Below are 24,570 nucleotides of genomic sequence, written 5' to 3'. Positions count from 1 at the left end.
CTCCCTTCCTCTCTCTGAAATCAATAAAGATATATTTTAAAAAAAAAGAAAGAAATTATTATGGCACGTGACTTTCTACCACTGCATTCACCTGCTGCCATAAGCCAGTTGTTCCTACAGATGTCTCAGTAGACTAAAGGCAATGAAAGGAGCCTAGCCCAGCCACGCCTTAGTCATCTCTGTGCAACCTGGTCCTGTACGGAGCAAGTATTCAGCAGGATGGTGCGGAGTTTCCATCTCGAGCAGGAGTGTGGTGGAGGGGATCCACCTTCAGAGCTGCTGGGCTAGACACCAACACGGACGGAAGCCTTAGATTATTTATTAATCAGATCCATAACCGGGACAGATAAGTCAAATCAAGTTTCCCAGGAACGCAATACATGGTGAAGACAGGCAGAACATTAGCCACTGAAAGAGAGCAGGGTTGGCAAACATTTTCCATAAAGAGCCACACAGCAAACACCGCGGGCTCTGCGGGCCCTGCGGTCTCTACGGCAACTGCTTGACTCCACCATTTTGCCATGACAGCGGCCACAGAGAACACGTGGGCGAATCTGGATTCCAACAAATTGGATTTAAAAAAAAAAAAACGGGGTGGGCTGTGTTTTGCTTGTGGGGCACAGGTGGTCAACTCCTGGGGCAGAGGTTTGTCCTGAGGCCAAAGAGACTCTATAACACAAGACAGTAAAGAAAAACCAGGTGGTGACCCAGAATGGAAAAGCTGGAATCAGTGAGTAAAAGCAAAGTCCTCCGTTAAGTTTTAAGAACTAAAATGAACAAGTCCACAACTGGGGCGAGGAGAAGTTTCATGTCAAATGGCTGCTGAAATGGGTGAAAACAAATTTTATTCTAGACGTTCAACAAAGGAGAAAAAGAAGACTGGGGGTTTCAGGTGCCTGAAAACTCACTATGAGCCAAAGACTGCGATGTGGCTTCTTAGAAAATCCGATGTGGTCCGGATCCCATTACTGAAAACAGAGCGTCCAGAACAGACAAGGGGGCAGCCATGGGGAGCGGGGCTGTACCAGCTTGGGTCCCCACTGGGTCCCACACCCATCCCAGGCCGGACACGGGGCCCTCACTGGGAAGTGATCACCCCCAGGCTCCGCTGGGGGCCTGGGGGTGGCAGTTAGATATTCGAGTGTCTGCTCTGGCAACCTCTGTGCGTCGTTCAAACGTGAAAAAGTAGAATCTGAGCTACGAGCTGAAAGGCTAGGTATCCAGGTGAAGAAACTGGTGGTGGAAGGAGGGAGGGGAAGCACCAGAATCCACTGATTATCTGACCGGGGTTCAATTCTGCTCACTTTCCCTTCAATATCCCAATGAAAATTAGGTTTCTGGGAAAATTGGAGAGCGGAAACATTACTCACACTTTCTAAGAAGTCTTAACTTTAGCTTTGTTCTCTGAATACTACGCTCCCTCACCTGAGAGAGAAACAAATGTGTTGTCTCTGTTAAGGAAACACTTGGAGTATTTCTAACGGAGCCATAAAGGGAGGCGAATTGAAGGAACCAGCAGGTCTACAGTGGGAGCTCTCATAGCCCCTGATAATCCCCTTGCAAAGGAACTAATTATGTTTGGAGAGGACGGCTGTGCCTGATGAAATAATTAAAAATAAATTGCTCTCCTTGGAAATGCAAATTGCCGAGTGTGAAAGCAATGCTGTTGGCCACATAGACAATAAGGAGATGTGTTTTCTCAAGCCTGTTAGGTGACACTGATTGAGTTTCAGTGCTGGCCTGAGCAGCTTTTGAAACAAAGGTTAAGGGACCTCAGGCCTAGCAGAGACAGTTGTTATCTCCTGGGGGACAGTTGTTGAAAGTCTTAAGCCACGAACTTCTCCCAGCCTCCCAGCCTCTTGACTTTTCCTGGCTGAGAATAGGGGATCCTGAGGACCCAGGCTTGACCCCCTGAACTCCTAGCCCCCGCTGGAATGGGAGGGTATGGTGGCACTATTGGCCCCTCCTGCCCCAAATAACTACAGCAGCCTCAGAGTGCTGTCAGGTCAAAGAAAATAAGGCATTGGGCTGAGAGCCTGGAGCCAGACAGGCCTTTTGGTGTGGGAAGAGAAGGGCGCTGTGAGGCCTTGGGGGCTGACTGAGCACTGCTGCAAAATTTTAAAAAAAGAAAAGAGAAACCTTTTCCTTAGTGATGACTCAATAAGTCTTATAGAGAAAAGAAAAAACAATAAAATAAAACAAAGAGACTCAGGTTACAAAAAGCTTTATCATTTCATCAAAGAGCCAACAGTGAATAAGCGCCTACTACGGGGAGCTCTCGAGTGACTTTTACAGATGGGATTTCTGCCTCCAAGGAAGTCATTTAATGGGAAAGAAAGGCATAGCCCCAAGTCCCCTGGCCTCGCTGACGTCAGGCCCTTTCCTACACCTCTCACCTGGAGGGAAAAGATTACCTAGAGCCAGGGCGACAGGATGGGACACTTGGGTGTTTTCCAGGGAATCAGGGACAGAAGAGAGGAGAGCTGAGGACAGCCGCCCCCGAGCTTGGCCATAGCGTCTCACCCAATCCCCCAGAGGCGGTGTGAGGGCGGGATCCTCTCCTCACAGATGGGGAACCTGAACCTCGGTGAGGTGGGGTGAATGAATGGGGGAAACGAGGCCACCCGGCTCCCGGGCACCCAGGGGGGCGGTGCAGGGGTAGGTGAGGTCACGCACAAAGGAACACTGAACAGTGCCTGGCACCACGTACACGCTCAAGAAACGTTTCCTCGGATTCCTGGGTAACTTACCCGAGGCCACAGACACAGAGAAGGGCAGAGCCAGGGCTCATTCGAACCCGGGTCCGCTCAGGCCCATCGCAAAGTCCGCGCCCTTCACGGGCGACTGTCTTCCTCTTCCTCCTTCCTGGCGAGGGGCCCATCTCCAGCCCCCGCCAAGTCCACCCAGAGGGCCTGTTCTCTCTGCGACGAGAGTCTCGCTGAGGACGACCTCCTGGCCTTCCAGCACATGTAGGCGACACACGCGAGCAGGGCGAGCACAGCCACGGGACAGGCGAGCAAGAAATAGATGAAAGACGCCGAGGAGCAGATCCTGGAGGAGAACGTGGGCTCTGCCACGGGGAGAGAGAATGGCGGGAAGAATTAGGGCCCGCGCCTGTGTGCTAACCCGCGATGCTCACCCCTGGGGTTCACGGTGAGGGGCACACACGCGTAAGAACAGCGGCCCAGGTGGCAGCCGGCCCCTTCAGTCACAGGCGAGGGGCAGAGGGGAGCGCGGGGAGCCCAGAACCCAGACGGTCCCTTCCGACCTCCCCCCGCCCAGCAACTTCCAGCCACCAGAGGGAGGTGCCAGTGACCTACTTAAAACTCACAGCCAGAAGGAAAAACAAAACAAAAAAGAAAAACCTCTCCTTTAATCTTCTTTCCTCAGAAAAGATATCTATAATTCAACCCTCGTTCTCAACTCCGCTGCCGGTCCTGAAATTTTAACTGAGTGATTCCCCCTGCAGCTGCTGCTGAATCTCTCCCTCCCTCTCTCTGTCTCTCTCTCTGTCTCTCTCTCTCTGTCTCTCTCTCTCTGTCTCTCTCTCTGTCTCTCTCTCTCTGTCTCTCTCTCTGTCTCTCTCTCTCTCTCTGTCTCTCTCTCTGTCTCTCTGTCTCTCTCTCTCTGTCTCTCTCTCTGTCTCTCTCTGTCTCTCTCTGTCTCTGTCTCTCTCTCTGTCTCTGTCTCTCTCTGTCTCTGTCTCTCTCTGTCTGTCTCTGTCTCTCTCTGTCTCTGTCTCTCTCTCTGTCTCTGTCTCTCTCTGTCTCTCTCTGTCTCTGTCTCTCTCTGTCTCTCTCTGTCTCTGTCTCTCTATCTCTCTCTCTCTCATTCATGGGCCTCATAAAATAGCACCTACAGGGAGAGGCCCCATCCCTTCCTGACTCTCCAAACTGGTCTCCCTCCCCAGGCCCCTCCATGCAGCTCCCTTCCTGTGTCGTTTCACTGCTGCCTCCCCCTGGCAAGCTCTCCGCACCCTCCTCCTCTGGGTCCTCTGGGTCCCCTGGGTCACACTTCCGCCCCCAGGCGGCCCTACCTCGCCTCAGATACAGTTCTCTGCTCTCCTCTCGCGCTCAGATCTGCTTAGACCCATCAGTTCTGTTCCATCATGGGTACGTCTGATGGGGCCGTTTGTTTCTATGGCCCCTACGGTGCTCAGCACATGCGCTTGGTGGCTTTTGCTGATCTAAATTAGGTTGGATTGACTGGGGCAGAAGATGCTACATACAGGCTTGCTGAAGACGCCCGTCCGCAGCTGCAGCCCGTGGGGAAGGGCCGTCGGCACCGGACACGTGGAGCACGCACATGCCGGCCACACGGCCAGGGAGCTGGACAAGAAGCCTGCATCCCCCACAGGCTCCAGGACACAGAGCCTTGAGAGGCTAGGAAAGACCAGGCTGACAGTCTCTTATGCAGAAAGGCACGTTTCGTGAGACGCCGACTACCAAATGTAGCCTTCCAGCTACATTTACTCATGACAGGAGATTCGAAATCAGGGCTGTTCTGAAAATCTGATGCTAACAGTAGCTGTGCTTTCATTGGAAAATTGTAATAGCACAAGCAACCTCTTTTTCAAAGGTTAAGCTATAGGATTCTTGGGCTGATAGACTCTTCGAGGTGAAAACAACAGGCCCCTAGGTCATTGTGATCAACCACATACTACAAGGACTCCGCTTTTGGAATTGCTGATGCATTTTGCTCCCTGAAGAACGTGTCTTGGTTGGAAGTCAAGAACCTAAACACTGGTCCAAACCCTGCACTGGGAGCTCCGGGAGGACAGGGCCACTGAGACGCTAACTTTCAGTGTGAAGAGACTGCCAGGGAGCTTGACTGTCTTAATGGGGCGGAGGCTGCCCCGCTTGGAGCAATCTGCCCTCAAAGGAGGCCAAGTGCGCCCTTCGCAGCAGGACTGGCCAACAGCTAGCAACCCTCAGCTCCACTGCTTCTAAACGGCCTCTCCTGGGAGGACAGTGTTTGCTCTGGACCCCACAGTCACCATTTCCCACCATCTGCCTCTCACCCATATCTGAATCAGAATGAGTGACATTCAAAACCATTAAGGTTTGGCATTTCGAATTCATCCAAGTAAGTACCCAAAGCTCAAAGTACGAGGCCTGCAAGACGGAGCCAAAAATGTAATGAGAACACTCCATCATGAGGTTTAATTTATAACACGCGTCCACCCACCGCCAAACACATCACAAGGAACATTCCTTTTGGATGCTACCTCAGAAATACCAACTTTGGAAGAAAAATTCTGCTGGGAGACTTGGGAGGAAAAGTCACCGAAGAATGGACAGGGGGAGGGGGGGAGGGAACAAATCAGATCACTTTGACCTTCACTCTAGGAGCCTTGCTGGGATAGCTGGGAGGCAACTCTCTATCTCTCCTTCCGAGAAACTTCCCTATGTTCTCAGCAGCACCCTTTCCCTCCTAAGGAGTGTCGCCAAAGCTAGCAGGTGTCCTAGGAATTTTATCTTTATTGATCCTTTGTACCCTTTCTGGTGTCGGGAACCAAGACCACACCTCTGCCCCTCTGAAGACGCTTTTCCACAGTAAGTTTGGCTCACGGCTCCCCTCTCACCGCCTCCTTAAAGCCACCAGGCAGAGTGGCTCCGAGAATGCACTGGCTAAAGCATCTGCCAGCTCATTGATCGCCAGGGAAGATTTACCGGTCTGGCTGGAGACATTTTTGCTTTCATTAACAAATGCTTAATAAATGCCTATTATACGCCTGGCACCGCACTGGCTGGAAGGGTGCCCCCTTCTCCTCCAACGTCCCTCGCTTGTTGCACGTCCCTCCTGAATCTGTGCGCTCAGCAGGATAGGGCGACCTTCCCACACAGAGAGGGGTCACCCTTTGGCCAGCGGGTCTTCCAGGGGCTTTTTTCCTTTGGGGGAAACCTGTAAACAGGTTCTCTCAGGTGCACTTCCTCCCTTGATGCCTTTCAAGGTGCAATCAGGAGAGGCGCCCCAAATGACTGTCATTTTCGAAGTCTTGGTACTTTGTTGAGCCACAGAGGGATAAAAGGCTTGGCCCTTGGTCACTGAGAAAGGTTTTTTCTGTTTGTTTTGTTTTTGACCCGGGGGAGCACAGATGTAGCTGCTATTGGTTCAACCAGATCAAAGGTAAAGCTGCCAGTCCCCCTCCCTCGGTCCCACTCCCGCTGCACATCAGCATCCTGAGAGTCAGGACCAGCCAAGGCCTTCAGACACTCTTTGGCGACGTAAAGGGGTTTCATGCTGAGGCCTTTTGGGTTTGGGATGGGAAGCAGGAGCAGAGTCCCCTGCCGTCTCAGTGTCTACGCTGACACCTCACGTAGGCCGTGCCTGTCCAAATAAGTTACCGCTGAGAGCGAAGGCCAAGGCATGTTGTTAGGGGGTCTGGGCGTGTCCGCACGGCCGGGAGGGGAAAGCTAAGAGGGGAGGCAGAGATGCTCCCGACCGCGAGCCGGGCGGGTAACCCCTCCTTACCTGAAGGCAGCACTGTGAGCACCGTATGCGGCGACTCATCCGACGCTCGGCTGACCCACTTGCTTGGGCTGCCGTGGAGCTGCCACTCCACCACCCTGCACCAGTACCTCCCGGCATCCGCCCTCTGCACCTGGCGAAGCTTCAGGACGAAGTCTGTGGGGGACGAACGGTAACAGAGCAGGCGCCTCCGCAGCGGGTCTTCGCCGTACTCCAGCAAGCTGTCATGCTGCAGGTGCACCAGCATCCTGCTTCCAGAATGTTCTCCGGCCCAGTACCACGTCACGGAGAACAGGGAGGCCGGGCCGCCCGCACTCTCCAGGCGGCAGTGCATGGCCACCTCTCCGTGCTCCGTAGCATTTTCCGTCCGGTGCACTTTGGAGACACGAACCTGACTTCCTAGGAAATGAAATGGGAGGAAGTTGGAGAGGAACCCAGACTCGTAGACTGGACACGTCCTCTGAAAAGCCCAGTTCTCGTTGAGGAGATGCCACCTTATAACCTTTAGATATGAGGTCCTTCATCTTTAACAGTTGTCTTTGACCTCTGTCCTTCCGTATTTGCTAGAACATTCTCTGCTATGAACCCAACCAGCCACTTCCAGCCTGCAGCCCTACCTCTTGTCCATCGAGAAAATAGAATTTTAAGTGCCAAACTAGATATGAACTTATTTGCTTCGTGCTGCTGGATCTCATCCCGTTCCCACGACATTCATTTAATTTTAAATCAACACTGGAGGTGACCAAACTGAGGCCGAGAGACCTACGCCACCCCGCCCACACTTAGGCCGCAGCTCTCCCAGACCAAGGCAAGGGGACGGAGCTCCGATTACGTTTTTAAAGATCTCCCGAGGGCGCGGAGATCCCCCCCAGTAGGCCATTCCCACCGTTAACTACCCTTCCTCGCCTTCTGTTGAGGCAGCCAAACGTTGAAAAGCAATTTCTGCACACATCCCTGTAGAGTTGTACAGTTTCTGTTCACAGTGGGAGAAATATGCTTCGTATTGCTCTTTCTCTGCCAAATTACAATCGAGCCCCGCCGGAATGACGCGGCTCGTTATGACAGAGATCCGAAGGTAGGACGCACTGGGTAGCTCCGTGGACCAGGCTGCCAGGCGGAGCAGCAAACCAATCGGAGGAAGCTTGCTCTCCTCCGAGCTTCCTAAAACCTCAGGATGATTCTCCCTAAGCCCCCCCCCCCCTTTAGTGGGTTTCCAAGATCTACAGTCATTGTGTAGGTGACACTCTTCCTGGGACTCTAGGTCCTATTTTTTACCTTCCTGTGATCACTCCGAAGAACGGCTGCCCGAGAGAAGATGGCAATCCTACAGAAAGACGTGTGAGTACACTCAGGAGGTTTTTACCTGTGGGCCTGAGTTTCAAGACTGTCACACCTGATGTCTCTTCTCCAAGCTTGTACCCAGTGCCATTTGCAGACAAGAGCCACTCCTGCACCACACAGCGATATCTGCCCTGATCGCTGTCTCCCACGTTCAGGACGTGCAGCTGAAACACGTCTTGGGAAACTTTCTCCGCGTGGAATTTCTGTTTTCTCCGAGGGGTTTGAAATTCATCCCCGTATTTCACCACGTTGGTCTGGTCCATTTCTAGGATCTTCAGCCAGGATGCGTTAGAGGAAATGGAAGAGAAATACCAAGTAACGGCCACCGGAAGGTTCCCGGGGGTCTGGGACAAGATGCGACAGTCCACGGCGGTGTTGGCGTTGATGGAGAGCTCTTGGACTTGACTGCTTGAGTTCACTTTCAGCTCGCTCTCTAAATTAATAGGATGGAAACAGTCACTTTTTTGCTTTGTTAGAAAACAGAATAAGGTAGAAGATACACATTAGAGGTCAAGGAGAGCAATACGGCCTCCGTCCCTCAGACGTGTGAATTCCCTCTCCAGCAGCCCACTGACGGCTCATTCCGCCTCCGAAAACTCCCTATCTCACAAAGCAGCCCATTCCATCTTCGGACAGAAAATTCTTCCTGATGTCAAGTTGAGTTTTACCTCTCTACAACTTCCACCCACGGGCCCTGGTTTTACCCTTGCCCAGGGGAAGGGGACAGGGAGGGTGGGGCAGTGAGGAAGAGTCACACAGGATAGCGGAATCTCTCCCACACGACAGCGCTTCGGAATTCAAGCAAAGGCATCTTCTCTTCTGTAGCGTTTTATAACTCAAATGGAGAGAAAGTTCTGTGTCTGTGTTCACTAACCAGAGTGCCCCTGGATGCTCAATTTGCCAGTCTAGTTGTGTGTGCCTTCAGGCTTCCTGGAGGAGATAAGCTCTGAGCTAAGTTGTCAGGGTCAATAGGATTGAGGCTGATGGAGAAAGGGTTAAGAAATTCCACACGGAGCAGAAGCAACTTGAACAAAGACTTTGAAAGTAGAGAAGACACGGAGTATCTGAGGAACTGCAAGTAAATTCAGTGTGGCTGGGGTTCAAATTCGAGATGGACAGTGGAAGGAGAGGATGCTGGAAAGGCATAAAAGCACCGGATTATGAGGGACCTTGCAGGTGGCGCTCGGGGAGTTTGGATACGAGGTGAACTTGGAGGGGCTGTGGATGACCTCTACGCTCCATGACCCATCGACAAAGGGAATTATACTTGCCTGTAACCATAAACTCTCTAACTCTTATACATTGACACATTAATGTAAGTGGGTAAATATGCTCTAATGAAATTTACATGATCCATACCACTAAGGGAAGACAGTCCACACACTGAATGACTGGTAAGGCATGAGCGGTGACCGGTCTGAAAGGACGTCTCACGGCGAGAGCTGGCCCTAGAGGTCCCCTGCTGTGAGTATGGTACCCTTGGGTTGCTGGCTGTGGGGACTTGTGGGAAGATGGGGAAGGGGCACGGAGTAACAGTTATTATTAGTCAGTGTGAACCATTTCGGTGTTGTAACAACCAGCATGCTCTTTCTGTGCATGCTAACTTAGTGTGAGCCTGGACGTCGTTTATATGTGGTGCTGACTTACGCAGGACAAACACAGGGAGAAGGTATTTCATGCTTTCATTCTACAACTTACCCAAAGCAGGGATTAATTTCGAGGAGTCATTACCTGGTAAAGAGATGACTATCCTCAGCGGGTGAGAGACGGCAGAAGCCCTCGTGGGGCCATTCACGTGCAGGGAATTTCTGTCATAAGCTTCCACCTGACACCGATACACTCCCGCCTCTTCCTCGGTGGCATCGTGGATTAGGAGCTGAGAACGAAGCGAAGACTGTGAAACCTTCGTCTTCGTCTGGAACTGGGACGGGAAGTCTCCCCACTCGACGGTGCCGTTATGAGTGACTCGAAGCAGCTGGTGAAAGCCTGGAGACCCAGCCGGCTGGAACTGCCACGTCATGGTGAGCGGGACCTGGAGGCCGGAGTCGCCGGCCCCCACGACGCAGGACAGGTCAAAGGTGTTGGTTAATTTCACTTGCGGTTGACGGCTCATCAGACTAACTCGTAAACTTGACTCTGTGGGCAGAAACGCAAAACGTAATGCGTGATATGATTATCAGATCCAAGTACAGGGCTGTCGGGCTCTCTAGGCACCACCTCGGCACACTGCAACATCAGTCGTTCTTCGGGAGTACCGAGTATTTGGGGGGCAGATGGTGATTCACAGTACAGTCTGTCCTGAATTCTGACTTCAATTTTCCAAAGTGGAACCTCTCCTCAGACTGTTCTCAGCAGCGACAACAAACAGGCAGTGTTTGTCCAGTCTGCCGCGGAGACAGCTGCCGCCGAGTGGGCGGGGCGCTCCCCAGGCCCGGGGCCGCCTTCCCTCCCCCAGCTCATGGGCGCTGCACATGCGAGAGAGACTGTCATCCCAGGGCTGCGGCTGTCAACGGCCTGAGTGGATGGGGCCCAGCTCCCCTCGGCACATCTCTTCCATGAGCCTACTCTAATTCATAGGATTTCGTGTTTAGCCTTGAATGACAACTTGCAAGTTGCACCCTAAAGATGATCTTTATGAAGATGAGTGAGCCCAGCCGGGCATGGCTCAGTGGTTGAGCATCGACCTAGGATCCAGGAGATCGCAGTTGGATTCCCAGTTGGGGTGCATGCCCGGGTTGCGGGCTCCATCCCCAGTGGGGGGCGTGCAGGAGGCAGCCAATCAATGATTCTCATCATTGATGTTTCTCTCTCTCTCTCTCTCCCTTCCTCTCTCTGAAATCAATAAAGATATATTTAAAAACAAAACAAAAACAAAACATGAGTGAACTCTAGAGATTAATTGACAGATATGGTAGCCAAAGACTATGCTCTGTGTCCTGGGTACACATACCGTAACTAGGGGATTCATGATGAGACACAATCAGATTCCACCTCATCGCACTGCAAAGGGAAGGGGCTGATGAACTGAAAGTTCAGAGAAGGATTTCTTTGACACTTACGCAGGGATTTTACAGTGACTGACATCTTCTGAGTCCAGCTCAGACCTCTGGCCTGGTTCCGGGTCCTCTCGGACACCCTGCACTCATAGGCGCCACTGTCCGTGACCGTGGTGGAGGTGATCTCCAGCCGGAAGGTGGCCCAGTCCATTTTCTCCAGCCTTGGGCGGCCGTGGTTAGTGGGTTTCCCATAGGAGGCACCCAGTTGCACGATGCCATCCTGCTCCATGCCTGCCACAAACTCTGGCTGTGTCTGCCCCTGTGGCACATGCCACCAGTTCACGGACAGGAGACTTTCAGCTCCGTCTACCTTGCAGAGAAGGGTTAGTGTCTCTCCTTCCCACACAGCTTGCTGCCTGTTCTGGGCAGACACGACCACACTTCTTGCTGTGGATTACAGATTTCAGAAGAAAAAATTATTCCAAGTAAATGAAAAATTTTCTAAAACACGGTGAGAGCTCATCAATTAGGACTTGACTGGTTCGTGACGAATTAGATCGGGCTGTTTACTCCTGTACACCTCAGGAAAAAAGACTCGCTAAACACTTAAACAGTGGAAACAAGACAGCAGAAAGACTATCACAGAGCGTATTTACACTTACGCAGTTTATAATTTGCCCTTATTTTTAGCAACGTGTTACATCAGCCCTTCCTTAAGAACATCGAGTTGGGAAAACATCTGGCAATATTGTGTTAAATTAATTAGAGTGGGTGTATGACCCTGAAAGTAATGAAGCTGTTTATTTAAATTTTTAGTTTTTTGGAATTCAGGCTTGCACAGCTCAAAATGACCCTCCTCTCCCTGCTATCTTTCCCTAATTAGCATGTGTTTCGAACAGGGAAGGAGCATTGTTCATAGGATTTCTGTTCACAATACTGCCATTAAAAACAATTACTGGGGGGGAAAATACATATGTGCAGATATATTTCTCTCTTTCAAATTACATATAATATATGCATGGTGTTGGTTGAAGGGAGATCCTTCTTTTATCTAAACTACAGTGTAAAACTATAAATGTGAGTCTGGTTCCCAGGTGGGAAATTCAAGGTGTGTAGAAATGCAGACATTCATTCAACAACCGCTTCCTGTGCAAGCCCTTGTCTTGGGTGCTCTGTGGGCAAAGCAAAGATACCTCAGGAGCCCATGCATCCGAGGCAGCCCAGTTCAGGCTTAAGGCCAAGGTCCCCGGAGTCAGAATTATCTTGGGCAACACAGCTGACCTCTGTGAGCCTCAATTTTCCTTCCTGTAAATATAGGGGTAATAATAGCGCCCACCTTATCACATTGTTGAGAGAAGTAAACGAATGGCACACGCAAAGGGCTTAGCCTGGCTGGCAAGGGAAAGTACCCAGTGGAAGTAGATCAGTCTTTAGTGTTTTATGTATGTATGTATGTTACAAAGGCAGAATGAAGGTTAATGTCTACAATTTATGTATATATATGTGTGTGTGTGTGCATATATGTACATGCAAACCTGTTTCCAAATTTTGGGTATTAAAGGTATGATTACACTTAAATTTTTATTAAGTTAAAAATAGATTCATAACTGAAATTTAGAAATTAGAGAGAAAATTATTACTCATAATCTCACCACTCTGATATAACCATTATGATTAGTTTCAGCTGACATCAATTTTTTTTTTTTTTTTTAAATGCGGGTGCCTTAGTTCATTTTGGTCATTACCGCTTCTTGGTAAGAAGTGTGGATAAGTTACACACTCACAGTGGTAGTGATGGGGAATTCAAGAAGTTAAAAAACTTTTTTAGCTTTAGATAGTTAATAGGCTTGGTAATTAATGCATGCAGAAAGTTATTGTCCCGGGGACTGGAATATATGCCTGGACCTGCCCTGACTCCAGGAGACCTGCAAGCAATTCAACCTTTGTGTCCAGGAGGACCGCAAGTGACCAAGACGGTGTCTGGGCCCCTGTGCTCCAGGGAGACAAAGTCCACTGCCCAGGATGCTGATAAAGAATCACCGGTCAGCAGATGGAGGGATGCTCGGAAAATGACCAGACTGCAGCTTTTATCTGATTAACCTTTTTCCCTGAATTCTAAACCCCTTACCTACTTTCTCCTGAATTCTAAACCCTTTGCCTACATTTTGCTTCTCCTTGTAAAACAGGTTGGCTTGAAATGAGACGTAAGACGGTCTTTTTAGGGCACATAACTCGCCGTTTTCTCAGATCGCCGGCCATCTGAATTAACTGCCCATAGAGAGACAGTCCTTGTCTCTACTTATTGGCTCTGGTAGTGACAGGCAGCATGAACTCTGACTTCTGGTTTCCGCAGTGAGTGCTCCCTTCTGTTTAAAATGTTCATAGAATGATACAACTCTGCTCATATTTCAAATAATGGTTTGACTTTTATTTTTTTATTTTTAGAGAGAGGAGAAGGGGTAGAGAGAGAGAGCGACACATCAACTGGTTGCCTACCATACGAACCCACAACCTGGGCATGTGCCCTGACCAGGAATCGAACCTGCCACCTTTCGGTGTACAGAACAACGCTCCAACCAAGCAAGCCGCACCAGCCAGGGCTTGGCTTGGCTTTTAAAACTGAGTGCTCAATAGGATCTTTAATATATTTGCTAAATTCTTTTTCTGTCTACATATTGGGCCCAGTTTGGAGTCCAGCCTAGACAAAGAACTGTGTTTGGCTTTAGAAGACCACCCTACTGATAGGCTTAGGATCTGTATACCACCAAGTACACCTATAGGCCCCTTTGGCACAAATCCCCACATTCTGGGTTGAAGAAAGGTCACAGATATGCTCCAGGGGAACTTGAGATGCACAAAGCAGAGATTTAGCTTTGTGTAAATATGTAAACCTCCTACATAGTTTTCCCTGATTCCTAGAAAGTTAGACCAAATGTTTGGTGTGAAAACTAACACCAACGCGCCTCCCGGCTTGGCTCTCGGGCCGCAGCTTCCTTGTCTTCATTCCTAGCAAGCGGGGCGATGAAGAAAAGCGTGAAAGGGAAATTGATCTATCTTTGGAGATGCCTCCAATGAGCAAGGATATCTTTATTTTTAGTTTGTTTTTGTTTTTGATTTTGCTTTTGGGCAAATAAATCTTTCTAGACTTTGAATTTACTACTTGGCTCGGAGAATCCTAATACAGTCAGCCCTCTATACCCATGGGTTCCTCATCTGCAGATTCAACCAACCATGGGTGGAAAATTTTATACACATAAAAAGTTATTATTGTTGCTGACGTTACTACAGAGTTAGGCCTAAGATGGTGGCATCTGGATTGAACATGTACAGACCTTTTCCTTGTTGTTACACCCTAAACAATGCAGAATAGCAATTACTTACATAACATTTACATTGTATTAGGTATAATAAATAATCTAGAGATGATTTAAAAGTATACAGGTGTGCATAGGTTACGTGCAAATACTGTGCTGTTTTATATAAGGGACTTGAGCATCCATGGACTGTGGTATCTGCAGGGGGTTCTGGGACCAATCCCCGTAGACACCGAGGGACCACTGTATTAGTTGTGTATTTGTCTGTTTTCTCTTTACACAAAAAGCACTGACTATTCAAGCATGTTTAAGGTCCGCCAACCTTCATAAACCAAACGAGAGCTGAGTGGCCTTTCCAGTCTCATGCCCCCAGATACTCAGACCCATTGGACGGGTGTCTCGCCACATCACAGCAAAAGGCAGGGAACAGAGCCCGCACACTACGCCCTCTCCCCCTTCACGCCTCACCCTGAGCTACGCTTTCATGCAGAATTAAGACTTGGGATCGGTCCCTATGTCTGCTTAAGATAACAGAGGATTGACTAGAGGCACCTGAAAGATGTGGGAGGAGTGTGGGGGTGTAATGTGGGTGTTCCTGCCCCAGGAAGAAGGCAAAGTGGAGCTTTTTCCTCTTAACCTACTCACATCACACACACAACAAAAGAAGACAGAGGGCTTCATTCATACAGTGTTCTCTACTTGAAGAACAGCCCCACCCCCGTGATGTATAAAACGTAGGGCTAATGGCAAACAGAACCAAAGAATCTAGGCCAGCAAGAAAGGATTTAAGGGCAATCTAACTGTATGTCATTATTTTACATGTGAGGAAACTGAGATTGAGAGAAATAAAGTGGAGTATCCACGGTCATGACCGATTTAATGGCTCAAGGATGGGCCTCAGGTCCTCGGCTAGTTTGGGTGTTTTCCTTTACTTCCCCTCCAAGTGATCTGACTGACACCTGACTCTTCAGGAGACCTCCACCTCGCCCAAGAGGCTTCCTATACGAATGGAGGGGAGGATCTGAAAGCAGCCGGATCCGTCTGGCCTGACTTCACATACCTGCTGGCCCCCTCAGGTGCACGGGGCTGTCTGGGGACTGCTTTCTCCGAAGCTCTTGCCAGGAGCCCATCCGAGCTCTTGCCATCTCTGCCACTGCGCATCTGTAGGCACCTTCATCCTCCGGGCCTGCAGCAAAGATCTTGAGAGAGAAAGCCCTGGGGCTTAACTTGGAAACCTGGAGTTGTCCTTGACTGGCCCTCTCTTCGTAGTCTTTCTTCAGGCCCAGGACTCCGCCAGCGTCAATGCGGGCCACTTCAATACCGTTGAAGAACCAAGTGCCCTGAAGCTGCGGGTCCCGGCCGCCGCCCGCTACCAGGCACACCAGTTCTAAGGGTTTCCCTTCAGTAAACGTGCTCTCAGCCGTAATGTTCACTTGAAAATCTCTCACTAGGAAACAAAAGCAAGGCAGGTGCTTAGAGAGGCCACTGCAGAGAGAGATGACAGCCCTGTAAGGACAGGACAGGAATTGAGTGTCATATGGGGGTTCAGTTCTAAGGAGGAGATAAGCCAAAGAAATGCCTAGGATCAAAAACGCCCTTGACTGTTTTTTAAATCACACAGAAAGAACAGCATACCTGTTTTCTGAAAGCAATCCTATTAAGCAGGATGCATACATAGATATATAAAGTATACAGTAATGTGTTTTTAAAATATAAAATATTTTATACCATATTCAATTACTGAAATTGTGATGTCTTATTCTACATTTTGGCTGAGAATATCTAATGGAATTTTCCTAAGTTAAAAGCATATGTGATATATGACAAGTCTACAACTAATACCATTCTTAACAGTGAAAAGCTAAAAGCTTTTTCTCTAAGATCAGGAGTAAGACAAGAATGCCCACTCTTACCACCTCTGTTCAACATAGCACTAGAAGTCCTAACCAGAGCAATTAGGCAGAAAAAAATAAAATAAAATGCATCCAAATCAGAAAAAAAGTAAAATCATCTGTTTGCAGATGGCATGATCTTATATGTAGAAACCCCAAAAGACTCCACCCAAAACCTGTTCAACGAAAGAAACAATCAACGCTGTGAAGAGACGAGCTACAAAATGGGAGAAAATATTTGCAAACCATATATCTGATAAGGGGTAATATCCAAAATATATAAGGAACTCATACAATTCAATAGCAAAAAACAAAACAAAACAAAACCAAAAAAAAAAACACCAACAAATCACTTGATTTAAAAAAAAATGGGCAAAGGACCTGAACTGACATTTCTCTAAAGAAGACATACGAATTGCCAACAGGTATATGAAAAGGTGCTCAGCATCACTAATCATCGGTGAAATGCAAACCAGAACCATGAAGTATCGCCTCACATATATTAGAATGGCTCTTACTAAAAAGATAAAGGTAACAGGCGCTGGTGAGAGTATGGAGAGAAGGGAACTCTCGGACAGTGCCGGTGGGAATGTAAATCGGTATGGCCATTATAGAAGACAGCGTGGAGCCCCCTCAAAAATGAAAACTAGAACTCTTCCACAAAAGTTTAGAAGAAAACAAAGTTATCCCATAAATACCCACTTCCAGCGTATTAATTTTCTAAGAAGATAATCACCTGCCGGCTGGATCCTCAGAGCCGTTTGATCAGTCTGCTTTTTTGCGATGAAAGTCCAGGTTTCGTCAGGATCCTGAATCCACTCAGTCGCCTCACAGAACAGCCGGCCTTGATCCGAGGGCCGCAGGCTCCCGATGGACAGCCTGAAGGTAGCGGCCCCAAGCTTGTCGAGCCGCACGTCACCGAGCGCGAACCTCTCTGCGTATGAGGGCCCAGGGATCAACATGAAATCTTTGGAGAGGGAAATAATCGTGGTGGCTGGACTCGCTCCATCCTGCATCAGGTACCAGGCGACAGACAGGTGGGTATGCTGAGCTGTGGCTTTGGCTGCCTCACAGGTAAGTTCTAATGGCTCACCTTCCTCCTTACTGAGGGCCTGGGAGCTCATGACGGCAGAGAGGGTGTCTGGGATAACTGGAAGCAAAGCAATAGCAATAATTGGCCCAATATCTGTCAGACTAGCCTTCTGAGATGAAGATGACACCCCAACCCGCCATCTGTAAAGCATACACTTTGCGTTTCTTTTCCAGTAGCCGTATGCATTCCCTGTTGCCCATTCAGACGCTGGCTCACTGATGGACTGACCCTGACTGTACATTTTTAGCATAGGCTGTAACCAATTTTGCTACTTGGACACAGAGTATTTAAAGGGGAAAGCCCTGGGAGCTAGAAGACCTAGATTCCGATTCTAAATCTGTCCCCATTTGACTACATGAACTGGAGCAAGTCACTTCGCTTCCTTGGGCCTTAACCTGCCCCTTTATAACATAAAATTCGGAAACAATCTGTTGTTATCTGTGATTCAGAGATAAAATGCAACCCTTACAAAAGTTTTGATAACCACCCCACTACCCATTCTCTCCGTCCTCAAAGGAAATGACAGAGCCTAAGTTCAGATGAAGGCGACACTTAGATTCTATCAACGAATATTTACTGAGCATCGACTCAGGGCTAGCCACTTGGGCAAGGGACTGAGATGAACATTCTCTACTCCTGGAGCTCAGAGTGAGGTAGGAGAGAGTTGCAGAAGGAGCCAAGCACCACGTAAACGGGTGAGTGCTGATAATGGCTCCTCTTGAGCACAGCATCACGAGGAAACAAAGCTGGATACTGCCTGAGACAGTCAGGACAGGTTTCACAGCACAGGTAATGTCTAAACAGGGTCCTGGAGTATATGTAGGAGTTTACGAGGCTGAAAAAGGGGTGATCAGATATTCTAGGCAAAGGGACAAAAATGGTAATTGCAAGAACTATCACCCTCTCCCTTTAGGTAAATATGCTAGAGAATGGTAGTTTGAAAATAAGCATTTCCAAGTTAATGACGTCCCACCTATGGTATCAACACCAGCTCTTATCAAGTTAATGTTCTGCCTCCAGGAGAAGACATAACATGGTGAAAACTCTCAAGGCTTTGACTGATGCTGTTGCTATGATCAACTTACTGGTAGCTGTAGATAAGGTCTTGGGAAGACCACACACTATCTCAACCTTCATGGCAAAGTTGACTGGATAAACTGAGAGATTTAGAGAATACAAAATACCAGTTTGTGACAAATCTCACAAATGGTGGGCTCTTTTGCCAAAGCAAACAGCACCATATAAAGCCAGGTCTCACTGCAAGGCCTTGTGATGACGGAGACTCTGGCTTCTGGGGCTGGCTGGCAGGGGAAGGCGCACAGCTTACCAATTAGAGCAGTCTTCGCACTGTAACTCCCATAGTATGTTCCATCAGTGTTCGGTGTGTGACACTCATAGTCACCAGAATCCTTCGCCTGGAGCTTTGAGATGTGCAGCAAGACCGAGTTGCCCCGGACCCTCTCCACGTAGATGTCCCTGCTCTGCACCCGCGGAGCATACATGGCGTAAGAGAAATCGGCCTCTTTGGTGCTAATGATCTGGATTTCTCGGGCCGGGGCTGCCGGCAGGTAAATGGACCACTGGAAATGCTGCTCGGCAGGTCCCTGGTGGCCGGTGACATTGCAGCCAATGCTGACAGGGTACCCTTCGGCTCGGAACAGCGGTCCTTTCTGAACTGTTACTTCTCTCTGGCCAATGCTGAGCTTAGCTTGCAAGTGGGAGAAAGAAAGGGGGTTAAAGTAGATCAGTGTCCCGGTTCCCACCCTGCCGCCTTCTGCGGCTCCCTGCGTTACAATTCCAGCAAATGAGATTGCTGGTTATTAGCTATAATCAACTCAGGTGTTCAACACTTCCTTTAGGCCCAGGAGCAGCGGAATGGCTGGGGGAGTCAATTGTGCTTTTATAATTTTAGCTTCCATCATAACCTCTAGTCTCTGTTAAAAGCGAGTCTAGCCCTGGTCAGTTGTGGCTCAGTTGGCTGGGCATCGTCCCGTGCACCTAAAGGTTGCTGGTTCAGCTCCCAGTCAGGGCCCATGTCCAAGGTGTGGTCTCAATCCCAGGTAAGGGTCGTGCAGGAGGCAGCCATCGAGGTCTCTCTCTCTCTCTCTGTCTCTCTCTGTCTCTCTCCCCCTCTCCCTTCTTCTCTGAAAACCAATAAAAACTCTTTTAAAAAAACAAGTCTAGCTTCATCCATGTAAGATGTCTCCCATGAGACATATGTGCTTATCTAAGCGCACTTATTTTCAAGTAAATACGATGTATGATGATTCACCTGTACATTATTTTTTGGGAAAACTCAGCAGGTAGTTCCCAAGCCTCAAATTCCTGGGTGGCTTTTCTCTCAGATGTGGTTGCTGGAGAGACAGTCTCCAGCCCTACCCATGGGGTCATGCTTTTTCCTGTGGGTTGGTTGGAACTATTTGTGGCTCCTGGCCACATCTGGTACAAGATCAGCTAAAATTAGCATCTAAAGACATAGCAGTACCTCCTTTCTATACTGTGGAGGGGCTTTTGTATTGTAATTTTGTAAAGAGCCCCTACCGATTTATTGAAAAGCTTCATAAAGATGCCTGTCAAGTCCAGCAGGATCTGGAATCAGAATTTATTTTAGTTCTTTCCTTACCCCAAGTTTTCATGTGGGACCACTATGGAAGAAAGTTTTCCTGTTGGGACAAATCTCATGTATTAGATTTAAAGGAGAAAACATTATTAAATGGTAACATTTCCTCTGAGATACACATTTTCAAAATCAAGCATTTTGCAGAAATTACAATGAGTTTACTCATGTATTATGTTAATATTAAAGGCTAGTTTGTGCTCCGGAAAGAAGGGAGAACAGATGACAGAGAGGCCACAAGGGTGAGCCGGACCTTTCGCGAGGGCGGAGGGCTGAGGGCCAGCAGAAGGGGAGAAGGCGCCGGGGACGTCAGGAGAGGTCACAAGTCGGGGGAGCTAAGCTGAAGGAATGAACAGAATGGGGTTATAAGAAGATATGGAAGAAGCCGAGCATCTGCTGGATGTTTTTACTCTCCTGGACAAAGAGCGAAGGAGACTGAAGGGAAAACAGTGAGAGAAAGGAAAAATGACATTCAAGAGACCATTACGCTGAGTATAGAAATTTTGGGATGAAAACAATTCTGATAGAAGGGGGCTAGAGAAAAATGGGCAGAAAGGGTAGTCACCAGATATAGTCAACTAAAAAGTGCACATGTGTGTGCTCAATGCAAAACTGAAAAACAAACATCCAACCAATCAACCAGCCACCCACATTTCTAGTAATAATTTAAAATACACTATTGTATTCATAAATCCCACTTTTATATTTATTTTATATTTACATTATGCCTAGAAATAGAAGTTAGACCATCTGAGAAATTTTTAAATTATTACTTACCAAAAAAATTATACTACAGAGGCAATTGAGGACATTTTCAGCAATGCCAGCCAGTCTTAGACATGCATCTTAGGGAAACACGTGCCCTGCGCATCAGGCTGCCCGTGGAAGAACATCCGTAGCTGTGCGGTTTATTATAGCCCCATACGAGACACCACCCCTTTGCCCATCAACAGTAGAATAGATGAATTCAGTGCATTCATAAAATGAAATAGTTGCAACAATGTGAATAACTGTACTTAATAAAAGGTGCAAAATACTTTTGAATCTTTTTGGCTATATAGCGAATGATTCTACTCCTTATAAAGTTTTAAAACAGGCAAAACTAGACTGTATTGTTTAGTGATGCAAACATAAGGGGTAAAAAGATTTTTTTAAAAAGAAAAGAAAAGCAAGGAAGTGGTTATCATGAAAGTCAGAAAGGTGATTTTGTGGGGGGAGGGCCGTGACCAGGATGGGACACATGACAGGGCTGGTGGGTGCTTCTCGGGTCTTAGCAATGGTCTATCTATTTCTGGACCTGGGCTGTGATTACACGGATTTTACTTGTTACTTATTTGTTCGACGGCGCATTTATGTTCTATTACCTTTTCTTTTGTGTTGTAGGCCACAATAAAAATGTCTTTTAAAAATATGGTTTCTGAGGTGCGTACCACTAACCTGTTTACATCAGGGCATGTTTCCACAATGTTATTTTTGGTTGCTAGGCAACCCTTCGTCCACATTTTCAGGGAGACAGGTATTGCATTTAAAACATTTCACCGTGGCCCGGCCGGGCGAAGCCAGAGAGAGGATGACTGATGGAGCAAGGCCCGAGCAGAGGCGTGAGGGCAAGAACGTGACCGGGGTGGCGCTGCTTTCTTGGAAAAGCAAGCGACATGGCGTAGAGGTTCCATAGGTATTTTTGAGGTGGAAAGGAATGGCTGGTGGAGGTCAACTCAGATGTCTACGCATTGGGATCCTCCTCTGAAATGTCCTATTATAAACACATTCTCCGTGGGATACAGTGCACATATCTCTCCTCCCCTCTTTTAATGGACAGAGGGTTAGACACCCTGACACGGCAGCTCAAAGTCTCACTGACCGACGGGCACACAGCTGGGCCCGGACACGCCACACTGGGGTCATGCTTTTGAAACGGGAAGAATTCCTTGATGGTATTGGCTTTTTCCAAAACCATGACTGGGATTGCCAAATTCGCCATTTCAGTACTATTTGAATGGAAGCTATCAGGTTGAACCACATAAAATGGCTCATATTGGCCATTGTTGATGCACAAAAACAGCAACTCCAAATGATTCCACCTTATAAAAATACCTACCTGGAGAACATGGAACACAACACACAACTCCTGTCTTTACACACAGAAAAACAAACCTAAATGCATGGAGTCTGGGACAGCTTCCACCCAGAATTTAGTAGAATTTTTTTTTTTAATGAATAGTTTTAGTAAGACAAACAATATCCCTACCCCAAGACCCTCCCATTTTAATGGCTTTTGTTGGTAGGGCATCTAGTTAGGTAAGGGCTAAGTCCAAGAGCTCATTTACCCGTAACATTGACTTCATCTAGCACCCTATTATAACAGGATTAAGCAGTCCTTATATTTACTAAAAATATAAATAAATTAGGACAAAGTCTATATTTGCTAAACAATGCAATGGATCGATTGGTCACTACTTAATTAATGTCCTTCATTTCCCCTCGATACCCATGATGACTAATAGCAGCTTCCTACATTTTTTTCAAGTTACTTCCTGATTTATGTGTTCTTCACATAAAAACTGTGGTTCTATACAAAATTAGTGCTGAGGATGAGTCAGAATTTAGGAGAAATATAGTACCCAGGATAGGTCATTGTTTAAAAGGGTTAAAGAAAAGCTTTTCCAGCTTCCCCATTTTAAACCACAATTACCAGTTTCTTTCCCTCCAGACCTGCCAGCCTGCTCAAAAAAAAAAAGAGAGAGAATCTGCAATTGTCTGACTTGCCCAACAATACATCCAGCTTCCCCCTACACACAAGCAAAACACACACTCCAAATTCACAAAGCAAATACACTCAAGAATCACACTCAGACACCTGAACAGGACAAACAGGAACACACCAGCCAACAACCCCCAAAGGATCCCACCAGTCCACTGAGCCCTCGATGTCCCCAGGCCAGTCACCTGGGCACGGGTCACCCAGCAGCTGGTCCCAGTCATCTTTCGGCAGGCCACCTCTCACCACATCAAGCCCCGGATCTGTCCTTACTTCCCACTATCCAGTGTCCCTTGAACATGAGCCCAGTTCACCTCAAGCCAGTGTTTATTAAACACCTCCTTGGCTGAACGCCACACTCTTTTTGTGTGTTAGCCACAGCCCTGGTCACACTGACTGTAATTTCTAGTTCCCTTATGGTTCTAGTCATTCAAGTCCCTTCACTAACTCAATCCAGCCTCTGTAAAGCAGCAGGTCTTAACCTTGGGTCCACATATGGGATTACAGGGTCCGTAAACTGGGTGAAAACAACCCCAAACACCCTATATTCTTATGTTCACTAATCTTCATGGAAATTTAGTATTTCCTTCAGTCATGAATGTAGACAACAAACCGTAAATATTTTCACATCACGTTCTGGTTGTTGCAAATATCTTGAAATATTGTTGATATTCATTAGTACTCTGAAGTTTGGTGGTTAATAGGCCACCAAAGAAACAAGTAAGTGACTACATAACAATCTAGTTAAAAACATTTGGGCCCGGCCTCAGTTAGTTGGAGTGTCGTCCCGTATACAAAAAAAGGTGGCGGGTTTGATTCCCGGTCAAAGAACACATCCAGGTTGTGGGTTCAATCCCCAGTCGGGGCATGTTTGGGAGGCAACCAATTGATGTTTCTCTTTCACATCTATGTCTCTCTCTCTCTCTCAAATCAATTTAAAAATATTTTGATAACTGTATTCCAATATGATTGATTCCCCTAGAATCCTTTGTATTTTATTTTCTGCATTTAAGAAATTAGTCTGAGATGGGGTCTATAAGCTTTGCCACACGCTAAAGGAGCCCATTGCACAGATTAGTGCCTGCTCCCTGCTCTACCTACTCTGGAATGATGTCATTCCCTCCCCAGATCACCTGTTCTTCTGTTCACCTTCAAGCTTCCCTTTCCTCCCCCGTGTTCCAGCATGTACAAATGCCCCTGGGCCAGCTAAGGCCCCAGCATACGTTCCTCAGCAAAGCCAAGTGCACCTCCCTGCCCCTTCTCAGTCTCTCAGTAGGCAGCTCCCACTTCAGCCCAGGTGAAATCCAGAACCTTCTTTTAGCTTAGCCTAAAACTACTAAGTCTACTAAGTGCTCTCATGACCTTTCCTTCTACCCCCAAGCACGCTTATCTATCAAGCTCCAGCATCAGGCAAACCGTACGATCTCCTCCCGGCCTGGAGAGCTGAGCCTCTTACTGTCTCCAGGGATGGGCTAGCCCAGGAAGACAAGGTGAAGGCAGAGCCAGCAAAACTGCAGACAAAAGCCGAAAAGTGCTGCCAACACCAGAGAAGTGTGGCCTCGTTTATCCTGCAGAAACCAAACTGTCCTGTTTCCATCACCCCACGGCCCCTGTGCCAAGAGAAACATGCAGGATGACACTTACCCAGAAAGAGAAAGAAAGATGCCACACGTGGGATGCGTGCCATTGGGGCCAGGGCAGAGCTCTCCTGGTGGTGTCACTGACGTTGTGCAGATGCCAAATGACAAACGCTATGTTCTCACTATGAAGGCAAAGAGGAAGCGTGCGGTTTTCAGCCCACTGAGACACAGACGTGGCTTGCAAAAGCAAAACTGGTTGCATCACGGTTCTTTGCTAATTGCTCCAATTTGGATGTGAAAAGGTGATCTTCGTGGGTCAGTCTATGTTTATACAGATAAAAATAAGAAAATATAGGCCTCATCCTGGCTAAATATGCATCAGTAGGTAATCACAAGGGAATTTAAGTAAACAGAATATAAAAATCAAGCAGAAATGTTTTCTTAGCTCTGACCTCTCCTCCCATCATAGGAGAGAAATGGGAGAGGGCCCCTGGAGCACATGAACCTC

The 24,570-nt window shown here is 47.9% G+C and overlaps 1 protein-coding gene across 2 annotated transcripts; it reads right to left on the bottom strand.

The window, feature by feature from the left end:
• Positions 1-2,209: 2,209 nt before the first annotated feature.
• On the bottom strand, positions 2,210-24,214 carry CD101 (CD101 molecule; the record flags this gene model as incomplete). Of its 2 annotated transcripts, none has more annotated exons than XM_081121239.1 (9): positions 2,210-3,070; positions 6,475-6,870; positions 7,835-8,245; positions 9,544-9,948; positions 10,872-11,255; positions 15,183-15,569; positions 16,751-17,164; positions 18,435-18,815; positions 24,127-24,214. In XM_081121239.1, the coding sequence occupies 9 exons, from the start codon at positions 24,167-24,169 to the stop codon at positions 2,835-2,837; spliced, it is 3,057 nt and encodes a 1,018-aa protein (XP_080977365.1). In that variant the 3' UTR covers positions 2,210-2,834. The 2 variants fall into 2 exon arrangements, with proteins under 2 accessions (XP_080977365.1, XP_080977366.1); XM_081121240.1 differs by having other exon boundaries at positions 16,751-16,981; positions 24,127-24,169.
• Between the last annotated feature and the right edge of the window lie 356 nt (positions 24,215-24,570).

The sequence above is a fragment of the Miniopterus schreibersii genome, assembly GCF_964146895.1.
Source record: "Miniopterus schreibersii genome assembly, chromosome: 19".
Lineage (NCBI taxonomy): Eukaryota > Metazoa > Chordata > Mammalia > Chiroptera > Miniopteridae > Miniopterus > Miniopterus schreibersii.
The sequence above is the reverse complement of the archived record's forward strand: the minus strand, read 5'-3'. Positions and strand labels throughout refer to the sequence as shown.